The sequence below is a fragment of the Mesocricetus auratus genome, unplaced genomic scaffold (assembly GCF_017639785.1).
Source record: "Mesocricetus auratus isolate SY011 unplaced genomic scaffold, BCM_Maur_2.0 Super-Scaffold_6731, whole genome shotgun sequence".
NCBI lineage: Eukaryota > Metazoa > Chordata > Mammalia > Rodentia > Cricetidae > Mesocricetus > Mesocricetus auratus.
This window is the reverse complement of record NW_024429185.1, coordinates 2,631,313-2,645,038: the sequence shown is the minus strand read 5'-3', so window position 1 is coordinate 2,645,038 and position 13,726 is coordinate 2,631,313. Positions and strand designations below refer to the sequence as shown.

Genomic DNA, 13,726 nt, shown 5'->3' with positions numbered 1-13,726 from the left:
GTGAAGTCAAAACTAAATCCTGGCCAGGCTTAGTTGGACACAGCTGTGATCGCAGCCCTTAGGAGGCTGTGGAATGAGGATGGCCACTGTTTGACGTTTGAAGCTGTCCTGGGCTGTGAAGACTGTCTCAAAAACCAAAACACAAACATTTAAAGCCCCTTCTGCCTCTCCTCCATCTCTGGGGAAGTGCTGGGCCCTCAGACAACTACATGAAGGTGCTGTGCCCAGACAATCTTGCTAGACTGCTCTAGAATGGTCCTCTCAGAAGAGTGTGCAGCGCAAGAACCCTGCCGTCCAACCATAGCAGGTATGCAGAGGGGCGGGGCACACAGAGGCCCCTGCTGCCAGGTAGGTGTAGGGCAGAATCCAGGGGCCATAACCTGCAGGAGTTGATCTCACAGGAAGTCCAAAATCAGATCGGTAGAGCTTTGCTCTGGCCTGGATCTGGGTACCCCAGAAATCCTTGCTTTGTTCATGGTAACTGAGTCTGCCTCCAAACCAATGGCTGCTTTAAATTGCCTTAGGTTGGTTACAGCGTCCTGAGCTGCATACACACTAGGCAGGGTCTCTACCTCTGAGCCACACCCAGGCCCTTCTGTTCTGTCTTGAGGTTATTTACACGGGATTTGTGTTGACTTGGTTAATTTCTATCTTGTCCTGTATTCCTTCAGTTGGTCACAAAGACTTCCTACACAATCCCAAAGTCTCACTTCACAGCCCAGGATAACTTTTTGGTGGCAGTCATTTGCCCTACAGTACACAGCAGCCACTGTTGTCATTTCTCTGGCTCTCTTCTTGGGCTTTGTCCAGGAAGGCCTTCAGGGGGCAAGGACTTTTGTTTCATTATTTTACTTTAAATTGTTTTCCCATACATTATCTGTGCACACATCCATTCCATGGCATGTGTGTGCAGGTCCGAGGACAGCTAGCTACAGTGGGTCCTCCCCTCCCACCACGTGGGTCCCACACTGCTCAGGTTGTCAGTGTTGGTGACAAGCGCCTTTGCCCACGGGGTCCGCCCACCATCGCCTCGTCATGTTCTCGATGTGAAGCCAGGGGCAGGTCTTCCTCAGCTGTCTGCCTACACCCCGTCCCCATGAACCGGTGCCTTTGTAGGTGGCCCTGTTCAGTGTTCAGTTATTTTTTTTCCTGTGTGTTTTTTAAGAAAAAAGTTGAGTTGCTGTAAAGAAAGCCGTGAGCACACGATAACAGAAGAACCTACCAGTTTGGGGTAGTCTTTCTCTGTAATCCAAGCATTCCTCAAATGTGTGGCAATCCTCCTGCCTCAGCCTCCCAAACACTGGATTATAGGTGTGAGCCGCCACAGCCTGCTCAGCTCTCTCCTTCTCCCACTCCCGTTACACAGGGGTTATGCAGCCAGGCTGTCTTCAAAGCTAGAGTCAGGAATGACTTTTAGACCAGGAGTTCCAAGCATAGGCCCCAGGCCTGATCCCCACTTTTGTTTTAAATTGGCAGTGAGAGCCTGGCTTCCTGTGAGAGGGTCTATTTCTCAGGCCTTAAACTTGTGCAGAGCCAGGCATGGTGGTGCACACTTTTAGTCCCAGCTCTTGGGAGGCAGAGGCAGCCTGGTCTACAGAGTGAGTTCCACGACAGCCAGGCTACACAGAGAAACCCTGCCTTGAAAAGCCAAAAACAGCTGGCAGTGGTGGCGCCTGCCTTTAATCCCAGCACTGGGGAGGCAGAGGCAGGCGGATCTCTGTGAGTTTGAGGCCATCCTGGTCTACAGAGTGAGTTCCAGGACAGCCTCCAAACCTACAGTGAAAACCTGTCTCAGAGAAAAAACAAAACAAAAAACCAACACCATGCAGAGCAAAAGCATGGCACCACACACACACACACACACACACACACACACACACACACACACACACACACACACACACCTGCCGAAGATATAGAGGTCACCCTGAGATGCCTAGAGACCCTGTCTCAAAAGCAAAACTGCTGGGCATGGTGACACATGCCTAGTACTTGGGAGTGGTCTCTGCATTCCAGGCCAGCCTAGCCTACATAGTAAGTCCTGTCTCATAAGAAAAAAAGAAAGGGAAGGAGGGAGGGAGGGAGGAAGAGAGAGAGAGAGAGAGAGAGAGAGAGAGAGAGAGAGAGAGAGAGAGAGAGAGAGAGAGAGAGAGAGAGAGAGAGAGAGAGAGAGAGAGAGAAGAAAGTAGGTCTAATCAGGCAGTGATAGTGCATGTCTTTAATCCCAGCACTCAGGATCCAGAGGCAGGTGGATCTCTGAGTTCCAGGCCAACCTTGTCTACAGAGAGACTTCCAGGAAGGTTAGGGTAGTTGCACAGAGAAGCCCTGTCTACAGAGAGACTTGCAGGGAGGCTAGGGAGTTACACAGAGAAGCCCTGTCTTGGGTGGGGGATGGCACAAGGGAGAGCTTAGTGGTTAAGAGCACCCGCCCCGCTTCCAGAGGACACAAACTGGGTTCCCAGCACCCATGTCTAGTGACCCACCACCCAGAGGGACCCTCCACCTTCCTCTGGCTCCCAAAGGTACTGCACCCACATGGCAGACACCCACAGACACAGGCACACCCATAAATAAAAATTTAAAGTTAAACACTTGTCTCCTGCAGGTCAGCCTTTAAGCGGCTGTTCCTTCACAAAGCCAAGGATAAGAAGCCCAGCCTGGAAGGTGTGGAGGAAATGGAGGGCAGTGGAGGGCAGGCGGCACAGGAAGCCCCCACCAAGAAGAGTCTCGAAGGTTGGTTCCCCATAACTTCCAGGGTCCGCTGCCTGGCCGTGCCCACAGCTGTCAGCCCCAATGGGTTTGGCCTTGGCCTGGGGATCTCGGCCGTGGATGTGGGTGTGCACCTGGGTGCCATTTGTGACTTTGCCTGTGGCTGTCTCCCGTCCCTGCAGCACTTTCCAGCCAGCAGCACCGCCATGCTGTGGGTGAAAAGCCCCTGAAAGGGAGAAAGAACCGAAACCGCAAGGTTGGCCAGATCACGGTGTCAGAGAAGTGGCGTGAGTCAGTGTTCCGCAAGATCACCAATGCCAATGAGCTCAAGTTCCTCGATGAGTTCCTGCTCAATAAGGTGAGCTGCCACCAGATGCCTGTTGTAGGCCATGCCCAGACCAGAGCAGTCACAGTGAGGTGGCTGTCCACCCTAAGGCCTGGGTCTGCGCCAGCACTGGGATAAACACTACAGAAGATTGCACGAACATAGGGGATAGCTCTGCATAGCACTCAGGGAGAGCCAAGTGGGGCCTGCTACGTGACTCGTGGGAAGGTGCTTGCTGCCAGCCCTGATGGCCTGAGTTTGATGCCCCAAACCTGAACATTGGAAGACAGAACCAATTTCCACAGTTTATCCTCTGACCTCCATACATGCTATGACATGCATGTGTGTACACACACAAACTTCTTTAGATTAAAAAAATGTGTATGGATAGTTTGCCTGCATGTATGTATGTATGTATGTATGTACACTGCATGTATGTATGTACACGGCATGTATGCATTGCCCACAGAGGACAGAAGAGGGCATCAAATCCCTCAGAGCTGACCTTTACAGGTGGCTGTGAGCTGCCATGTAGGGAACAGAACCCAGGTCCTCTGGAAGAACAGCCAGTGTTTTTAAACACCGAACCATCTCCCCAGCCCCTAAAGTGTTGTTCTTGTCTGTGTGTTTTGTTTTGCTCTGTTTTTTAAAGGAAGTTCTAAATTCTATACCTAAAGTCAGCTGTTCCCTAGAACATCATGTGTTAGAGTAACAATGTGTCCATCTGTATTTTCCTCACTGGTGGTCAATGTATATGTTGTAAACGTTAGTGACTCTTGTCCCTGGATGTGTGGGGAAGCCATGCTCCACTCTTGTTCTGTCCCAAGGGCTGTGTGTAGTGCTGACAGGAGCTCATGCTCACAGAGTGTGGAGAACTGACAGGAGCTCATGCTCACAGAGAGTGTGGAGAACTGACAGGAGCTCATGCTCACAGAGTGTGGAGTGCTGACAGGAGCTCATGCTCACAGAGTGTGTGGAGAACTGACAGGAGCTCATGCTCACAGAGAGTGTGGAGAACTGACAGGAGCTCATGCTCAGAGTATATGCAGGTCTCTGCTGCTCAGTGCATTTCATCTTGCTGCTCCTGCTTGGACTCCACAGCCGCAGTTGCCACTGGCCTTGGGAAGCTGAAGCAGGAGGATTGCAAGTTCCAGGCCAAACTGTTCAAAAAGCTACTCTCTGAAGAACTAGAGTTTGGCTGAGCAGGACAGTACTTGCGTCATCTGCCTGAGGCCCTTGGTTCCCTCCAGCCTTACAAAACCAGCCTGTGGCCACCTTCCAATGCACGCATGCACAATGCTCTTCAGGCTGTGTAGGACAGGAGCCCCACACTCACCCACGCCTGTGTTGATGACCTGAGGACCAGGTTTTCTTGGCCACCTGTCCAATCTGTGTTGTGTTTAGAAGCTTCTAGATGCCTTGGGTCTCATGGCTGGCACTGATTAAGTGTGAGGAGCCCTGACCACCCTCTCCCTGCAGGTGAACGACCTTCGCTCACAGAAGACACCCATTGAGAGCTTGTTCATCGAGGCCACTGAGCGGTTCAGGAGCAACATTAAGACCATGTACTCTGTACCTGTGCGTGGACCCTACCCCAGCTGCCCATACCTCCCCCTATTACACAGCCCTTCGATGGGTCATGGGGTCACCTTGTCATGTTCCTACAGAATGGAAAGATCCATGTAGGCTACAAGGACCTCATGGAGAACTATCAGATTGTGGTCAACAACCTGGCTGCCGAACGTGGGGAGAAGGACACCAACCTGGTCCTCAACGTCTTCCAGTCACTGCTGGATGAGTTCACCCGAAGCTACACCAAGACTGACTTTGAGCCGGCCAAGGTAGGTGACTCCACCCCCACGATCCCCATCCTGTCCTGGGTCCTCCATGTGCAGCAGCTGGCGGTCTCTCCCCCATCTCTTCCTGGCCCAGCTCCTCCCATCTAGTCACCCACACATCTCCCTGGCCTTGCCCACCACCCTAGCAAAGCTCATCCAGCCCCACCGGCTATGACACCGTCACCTCCTGGTCAGCCATGACCCCATGCTGCTGTGTAGAGCAGGCTGTGGGTGTTAGGGTGCCTTATGCTACTCCAAGTGTGGAGGACCTTGGTGTTCCCAAGCTCCCACCTGCTTTCTGAGGACAGGGATATTCCTAGGGGACAGTCAGACTAACTGACAGTCATCCCCACACGGCTTCATCTCTCTGTCTCAGCAGAGCAAAGCCCAGAAGAAGAAGCGGAAACAGGAGCGTGCTGTGAGTATCGTGTGTATGAGTTGTGTGTGTGTGTGTGTGTGTGTGTGTGTGTGTGTGTGTGTGTGTGTGTGTGTGTGGTGAAGTGTGCAGAGTCCTGTGGGGACATGCTATGAGTGGCCGTATATATGCTAGTACATTCCTGTCCGTTCAGGCCGATGTGTTCATGGTGTGCAGCCTCAGAGCCGCAGGAGGGAGCTGCTGTGAGACAGCAGTGGAAAGGGCACCTTCTTATCCTGGCCCTCCCACCTTCTCCCACCTTCTCCCACCCTCTCCCCCTCCCCCCCAGGTACAGGAGCACAATGGGCATGTGTTTGCCAGCTACCAGGTGAACATCCCGCAGTCATGTGAGCAGTGTCTCTCCTACATCTGGCTCATGGACAAGGCTCTGCTGTGCAGTGGTGAGCTCCGTCCTGTCCCGGCCACACGGGTGCCCTCCACCTGCCACCTTCCTTGTCCTCCTGCCCACTCTTCAGAAGTCCCTCCACACAGCGCATACACACACACACACACACACACACACACACACACACACACACACACACACGCACAGAGACAGGCAATGTGACACTCATGCTGCTCGCTTAGTTTCACCATCACCCTCTCCAGCACTTGACAGACCTCTAAGGCATGCCGGTGCAGTGCAACCCAGAGCCGACTGCTTGTGCAGCCAGAGGGTGGCCAAGCCAGGGCCCAGCTGGCCTCCTGACTTGATGTCCTGGGCCTCGTCAGCATCTCTGGGCTCAGGACTGGAGACCACACCCCCAACACACACACACACACACACACACACACACACACACACACACACACACACACAGAGACAGACAGACAGACAGACAGACAGACAGACAGACAGACAGACATCTACACCTGGATCTTAGCTGACATCACGAAAGAACATCATTCAGCCGCTGCCAGACTGAGTTCCCAACGGTGTGTCCTGTGTGACCAAGGCCTAGGTCCCTCCTGACCACCAATTACCATCCGCCCATCTTCTCGTGAGATGAGCGCAGATTGTGGCCTGTGTGGTTTAGAATGCAGTCCAAGTCCCCAGAAAGTGAGTGGGTGTTCTCTGGAACCTGGAGTCCTCTGTACCCTCTGAAACCTCTGCTCTGGCCCCTTAGTGTGCAAGATGACCTGCCACAAAAAATGTGTGCACAAGATTCAGAGTTACTGCTCCTACACGGGAAGGAGGAAGGTGAGCAGACCTAACCCTGAAACTTTCCAGGACATCTAGCCAGGGCTCCCAGGAAAGTGGCAGGAAGTCTGTGGCCTCTGGTTCCCCTGTAATACACGTCTGTTCTCAGTACTGAGGCTCCCAGCCAGGTCCTGACTCCTGCTGAAGAGTCCTGGAACTGGCAGAAGGAGGCCCTCAACTTGCATGACGGTGTTGGGGTCCCAACTTTGTGGTACAACAAGAATTAAAATCCAGTCTTGTAGGGGCTGTGGGGCTGGGGCACCTTTTCCTAGGAAGGGCCATCCAACCCATGGGTGCCGCATAGAGGGAGGCCTTCAGGAACAGAGTGGGTGGAGAGGGGTGGAGGGGGCTGGGGACAGTGGGCCCCAGGCCTGACTCTCCACCCCAACTGTAGAGTGATCCGGGGGCCGAGCCAGGCCACTTCGGTGTGTGTGTGGACAGCCTAACCAGTGACAAGGCTTCTGTGCCCATCGTGCTGGAGAAGCTTCTAGAACACGTAGAGATGCACGGCTTGTATACCGAGGGCCTCTACCGTAAATCAGGCGCTGCCAACCGGACTCGGGAACTGCGGCAGGCACTTCAGACAGGTGGGCACTGGGAGCACCCGCCCTAGCTGAGCCCCTGGGTCAGCTCCCTACACGGTTCTCCTGTCCTGTCCCGCAGACCCTGCTGCAGTCAAGCTGGAAGACTTCCCCATCCATGCCATCACCGGGGTCCTGAAGCAGTGGCTGAGGGAGCTGCCTGAGCCCCTCATGACCTTTGCCCAGTATGGAGACTTCCTCAGGGCTGTTGGTGAGCCTCAGAGTGTTTCCTGGGCCCCACGTGGAGGGCCTTGGTGCACCACAAGTGCATGGGAAGGAGGACTGGGTGTGGCCGGGGCCACCCAGGACTGATGACCCTGGTCTCCCTAGAGCTTCCGGAGAAGCAGGAACAACTAGCTGCCATCTATGCAGTCCTGGACCACCTGCCTGAGGCCAACCACACCTCTCTGGAGAGGCTCATCTTCCACCTGGTCAAGCAAGTACCCCTCCCCCACCCCCAGGAGCCAAGACTGCTGTGCTCTGTGACCCCACTGCATGTCCTGGCCACTAATCCCAAGACATGAACCTGGGGTCAGGGAAGGGTGCAGGAGGGGTCCCCTAACTGTTGGTCCTACAGGGTGGCCCTACTTGAGGATGTGAACCGCATGTCACCAGGGGCTCTGGCCATCATCTTCGCACCCTGCCTGCTTCGCTGCCCTGACAACTCAGACCCCCTGACCAGCATGAAGGATGTACTGAAGATTACCACGTGAGTGCTCAGTCACACACACACACACACACACACACACACACACACACACACACACACACACACACACACACACACCCCGCCCAGGTAACGGGACGTCGGTCATCTCACAGTGGGGAGGCTGAGGTGGGAGAGAGAGAGCTCATTCAAGACCCGCATAGCTGCTTGGAGAGCAAGCCCTGACCAGATTCCCAGGGACTGTCAGACAGAATCCCAGCCAAGCCACAGAGTCTCTCTTAATGATTTTGGGGAGAGCACACACTGTGACACACGGGTGGAGGTCAGAGGACCCTTCCAGGGGTCTGAGGGATTGAACCTGGCTCTTTTGGCTTTAGCAGCAGACACTGTTGCCTTCTGCGCTGTCTTTCCAGTGGCCCCTTAGGTTTCTTCAGCAGCCTCCCCACCCTCCCCACCACACACGCACACACGTATCTTTTCCTTTTCTGTGACACTAAGAAGGGTTCTGGGTGTCACTCAGACCCGCCAGGGCCTCCCTGCTCAGCATGTGCTGTCATAAGCACACAGTTTCAACTAAAACCTGATGTTTAACTAAAGGAAGGTTTGAAGTGAGTGGAACTGAGCTCCACAGGAGGAGAGCACAGCCACACATCTCCCTGTTCAGGGAAGACCTCACACGCTCCCTTGAGAAGCCTTCAAGCAGTGAGGCCCCTAAGCCCTGCAGGGGAGAGGCGGCCGTGGAGCAGGGTATCCACCTCCGGGTGAGCAGGCAGTTTTCCATCGTTTTCTTCAGGACTCTGAAGGGCTCAGCGTGGCTCTGGTAGAGCTCTTGCTTGGCACGCATGAGGACCTCGGTTCCTCCTCCTAGCCCTACCCCACCCCAGTGAAACATAACCCTGCTAGGAGAGGACCTTTTTTGCCCTGTCACTCTTGGCAGATTCCTTAAGGTAAAGCTGAGCAGGAGCCCTCTGTGGCCAACAACAAAGTGTGGGCGAGGGAGGAGCCAAAAGCCACTGGGAGGTGGCTGGACAGACAGACTCCCTCTCTGTGCCCTCTGGTCACAGCAGGGAGTCGACTGTGACCTTCAGCTGAGGACTTGCCTTTCTCCTCAGTGCTGTGGGTTTTGAGCTGAGTCCCTCTGGTGCTGACCATTGAGTGGGTACTGTGGGCCAAACCTTGTAGAGCTGTCGGACAGGTGCACGCTCACTCTGGGCAGACTGCTGGCTTTTCTGAACCCTGTCCTTTTCCGTGACAAAAGTAGTTCAACCATACTGGTGACTGGGGTTCTCTTCTCGCCAACCTGCACCAACTTTTTACCCCCTGCCCTGGGTGCTGTCAGAGAGCAGTGACAGGAATCTTGAGTTCAGGGGGCAAAGTAAGTCTCCTGAGGTGGCAAGGTATCCAGGGTCCTGGCCCTGCCGGCCCTCTGGAGCTGCTTTCCCCAGCTGCTGGACAGGAGCTGACAGAGTCTCCGCACAGGTGTGTGGAGATGCTCATCAAAGAGCAGATGAGGAAGTACAAGATGAAGATGGAGGAGATCACCCAGCTGGAGGCAGCTGAGAGCATTGCGTTCCGCAGGCTCTCCCTGCTGCGGCAAAACACTGTGAGTGCTGCCTGGGACTGCTCCTAGTGAGGCTGGGGGTCGTAGCAGGGGGGTGGGATGCACGCCTTTAACCCCAGCACTCAGGAGGCAGAGGCAGGCAGATCTCTGTGAGTTCGAGACCAGCCTGGGCTACAGAGCAAGTGCCAGGACAGCCAGGACTACACAGTGAAACCCTGTCTTGAAAACCCAAAAAAAAAAAAAAAAAAAAAAAAAAAGCCATAGGTCATGGCCTCATGGGCTAGTATGGCAAAGTCGTGCCTTCACCAAATGGCTACCTCCTCTTAATCAGACACAGATTGTCCCTCAGTTGCCCAGACATGAGCCTGGCCTGGTTTCTTTCTCACCTGGATATAATGCGCAGGAATTCATGCGGAAGCATCCGCTCTGGTGCTGGAGAGGGCGGGTCCTCAGCGCCCTGGGAGTCTGTGGGGCGTCACCTGCTGCCAGCTGCAGGCTCGGTCCTGCCGGTGCCGTGTGGCAGGCTCAGCACACTGTTCACCTGTGTTATCTCTCCCCCAGCCGTGGCCTCTCAAACTGGGGTTTTCGTCTCCCTATGAGGGGGTCCGGGTATGTACGCATGGCGTGGGCCGGGCTGCATGTCTCTAGGTGCACGCTGGGTAGTCTTGGCGATAGCATAGAGCATGTCCTAACCTGGAAGTGCACTGGTCCCCACTAGATGCCTGCATGACTCCAGGCACAGAGCCCTCACAACTAACCCAGAACTGCTGCCCCCAACTTCATCCAAACACTAAGCTCCGCCCACTCCGAGCTCCACCCTCGAGGGCTGGATCAGATCTGCCTCTTAATGTGTTTCAGACCAAAAGCCCCAGGACCCCAGTGACACAGGACAGCAGCTTGGAGGAGCTGGAGGTTCTCCCTGAGGAGGCTGCAGGCGGCGAGGAGGACAGAGAGAAGGAGATGCTCATGGAGCGGATCCAGTCCATCAAGGAGGAGAAGCAAGTGTCCTGGGCCCGCTCACCAGCACTCACCCAGTCCCAGGCTGGCGCCCCAGGCGGAACCACTTGAGGGGTTGGGGGCAGATGCCAAGGACATCACAGACTGCCTGTGCTTGGCATGAGGGAGGGGCCAGGAGGAGCAGGACAATTTTGGGGGTGTTCTCTTGGTGGGAATGGCCTTGGATATGGTGCTCCCACCCTCAGGGAGGACATCACATACCGGCTGCCAGAACTGGACCCGCGGGGCTCTGACGAGGAGAACCTGGACTCAGAGACGTCAGCCAGCACCGAGAGCCTGTTGGAGGAGAGGAGCACGAGGGGGGGCCATGGAAGGTCAGTGTGACAGTGGCGTTCCACGACCCGCTCAGCCGCGGCAGGCCCAGGGCGGGAGGCCACCCACACCCCCGCTGCAGTAACCCCAAGTCTGTCTCTCCAAGGGCCCCCTGTACCTGCTCTCCCCTGCCCCAGTGTGCCCACCCCGAGCCCCCTCCCCACGGCCGCCGCCCCTCCACGCCGAAGGCCGACATCCTTCGTCACGGTCAGAGTGAAGACACCCCGGAGGACCCCCATCATGCCCACGGCCAACATCAAGCTCCCACCGGGTCTGTCCTTGCACCTGACCAGCTGGGCACCTGCTCTCCGGGAGGCCACTGTTCCCGTGAGGCGCCGAGAGCCACCTGCCCGCCGACAGGACCAGGTACATTCTGTATACATTGCCCCTGGGACTGAATTGATGTCACAGGGCACCCTGGAATCCCTGGACCACGATGTCAGACTTCCTGGGGCCAAACGCAGGTACTCGGACCCCCCCCACCTACTGCCTGCCCCCCAACTCCAGCCAGGCCAATGGCTGACGATCATGACAGGCAGTCTGCATGTCCTAGAACCCCAGATCTGGGTGCCCCAGCTGCAGAGCTGGCCTTTCGCTCTCTGAGAAGGATCCAGAATGAAAAGCACCCAGAAGGATGAGGCGGGCACTGGCTGTGGTGTGGAGGCTGGAGCCCCACTCTGCACAAAAGTAGCCTTTTGAACTTTGTCTCGTAACTGTTCTCCGTTCGTGGTTTACATAACTTTTAAATCATAACAGCCTTAATGAGGACCAAACTGCTATTTTATATGTGTATGTCAGGACTTTTATATTCACTCTTTCCCACCTTTGGAACCTGGACATGGGTGGGCCACGCCTGTGGCGTGGATGTGTAGGTCACAACTGGCTGCTGAACCCCGCCCCCAGCCAGTGGATAGTGGACTCATAGGACATCTGTTGCCCTCCCAAATGACTCTCAGAATCAGCCATGTGGCCAGAGAACCCTCCAGCATTGTTGGAGCTTTCCACAGGGTCACAGCTGTACTGAGGACCGGACAGGACTGGGAAGCCCCAGCAACCTGCATCCCAGGGAACCCTGAATGTGGCCCACACAGCTCTGCCCACTGTGCCTTGGGGCTGCCTGCCCTGTGGGGTGCAAGAAGCCAGGGACTGCAGACCTCCAGGAGTAGGTGACACAGGCTCTGGAACTCCTCTGGAGCCGCAGTGACAGCCTGGGTCCTTTGGAACCCAGCTCTCTCCTCTCAGGCTCTACCCCTTCCTGGACGCACGGCCACCAGCCTGGGCCCAAGGAAGCTCCACAGGAGGTGCAAAATAAAAGTGCTTGAGAAGTGTGGTGTGGCCTTGCTGCCTCAGGGGGCGTCCTGTCTGAGCCACCGGCCAGTACTACCCAAGTTCCCCTTCCCCAAGGTGGGCATGAAGCAAGAGCTGCCATTAGCACAGGCTGTGCCCAGGAGCTGAAGCAGCATGTTTTGGCTAGCTTGGGCTACATGAAGAGAAAGAAAGGGCCACCCAGTCCTCATTCTATCAAGAGGCGGGGCCCTTAGACTGGCACCTGCAGCGGCCAGTCCAGGCTGAGCATCCATGGCCTGGAACTGTGAGCTATTGATCAGGTGAGCGATGCCCACCTGCCCTCAAGTCCTGGGTCTCGGGCAAAACAGGGGCCCAGGGCCTGAAGAGACAACTCTGCGGCTCTGCAGTAAGGAGCTTTTGCTTGGGTTCCCAGCACCAACATGGTCCTCACAAACATCTGTAATCAGACCCAAGGGGTCGGGCGCCCTCTTCTAGCCTGGTGGACACAGGGGTACACACATACATGCCCGCAAAGCATCCACACACTTAAATAAATATAAACTTTTTTTAAAAGTAGGTGTATTAAAATGTATGAAATTTCCATTAGGGACTTGGGAGACAGACAGCTCAGAACACTTGGCGTACAAACAGGAGGACCTGAGTTCAAGTCCCAGCACTCATGTAAAAGCTGGTGTGGTTCTGTCTCAAGGGAATAAAGCAAAGCAATAGAGCAGGACACTTGATGTCTTCCTGCTGCCTGTGTGCATGAGCACACTGGTGTGTGTGCACACACTTCCCTTCAGGCCGTCCTGGTGGCACACCTAGTCCCAGACTCAAAGTGGAGGCCAAAGGATCTGGAGTTGAGAACTAGTTTGGTCTATGCCACAAAAAGTCCACTCCACTCCAGCTTCCCATAAGGGTCCTAGCTACCCGAGGCACGGGGGACTGGCCTGTCCAGAAGCTCGCAGCAAAAGCCCCCAGAGCTGGGACTTACTGGTCCAGGTTTTGGAGACTGTTGGCTCTAGAGCAATGTGGTTTCAACCCTTCTAATACTGTGACCCCTTAATACAGTTCCTCATGTGGTGACCCCAACCATAAAATTTATTTTTGTTGCTACTTCATAGCTAATTTTGCTATTGTTTATGAATCGGAAGTATCATATGCAGAATATCTGAAATGTGACTCCTGTGCAAAGTCATTCACCCCTAAGGGTTGTGTCCTACAGGTCAAGAACCTCTGCTCTAGATGCTCAGGCTTGAGGCTGCTTGCTCTGAGCTGTACCTGCCAGCTGCTGGTGTGTCTGCTATCATAGCGACGGAGTCACATTTCTCATCCCTGCTCCCTTGAAACTGTGGGTGTGTGTGGGTGGGTGGGTGGGTGTGGGTGCGCACACATCAGAGTTCACAGCTAACACTGTCTTAGGGCTCCTGTTGGTTTGATGAGACACCATGATGGAAAAAAGCAATTTGGGGGGAAAGGGTGTATTTGACTTATGCTTTCTTATCACTGAAAGAAGCCAGGACAAGAATTCAAGCTGGACAGGGACCTGGAGGTAGGAGTGATGCATAGGCCATGGAGGGGTGCTGCTTGCTGGCTTGATTTCCCCTGGCATACTCAGCCCGCTTTCTTACAGCATCCAGGACCGCCAGCCCAGGGATGGAACCACTCACTATGAACTGAGCTGTCTCCACCAATTACTAGTTAAAAAGAAGCCTACAGGTGTGCCTATGGCTGCATCTTATAAAGACATTGTTTCAATTGAGGTTCCTTGCTCCCTCTCTGATGACTCATAAACCCAACCAGGATAGGAGCT

General features: G+C 54.9%; 1 protein-coding gene across 1 annotated transcript in view; it reads left to right on the top strand.

The window, feature by feature from the left end:
- Positions 1-11,954, top strand: part of Myo9b (myosin IXB) — a 70,186-nt gene extending 58,232 nt beyond the window's left edge. The window contains 17 exon segments of the mRNA XM_040742153.1: positions 2,606-2,733; positions 2,892-3,067; positions 4,514-4,612; positions 4,702-4,875; positions 5,249-5,290; positions 5,577-5,688; positions 6,415-6,488; positions 6,883-7,075; positions 7,152-7,280; positions 7,400-7,505; positions 7,647-7,778; positions 9,216-9,339; positions 9,859-9,906; positions 10,156-10,295; positions 10,500-10,628; positions 10,764-11,100; positions 11,102-11,954. Coding sequence (XP_040598087.1) covers positions 2,606-2,733; positions 2,892-3,067; positions 4,514-4,612; positions 4,702-4,875; positions 5,249-5,290; positions 5,577-5,688; positions 6,415-6,488; positions 6,883-7,075; positions 7,152-7,280; positions 7,400-7,505; positions 7,647-7,778; positions 9,216-9,339; positions 9,859-9,906; positions 10,156-10,295; positions 10,500-10,628; positions 10,764-11,100; positions 11,102-11,149 — 2,191 coding nt within the window. The 3' untranslated portion in view covers positions 11,150-11,954.
- Positions 11,955-13,726: the final 1,772 nt, after the last annotated feature.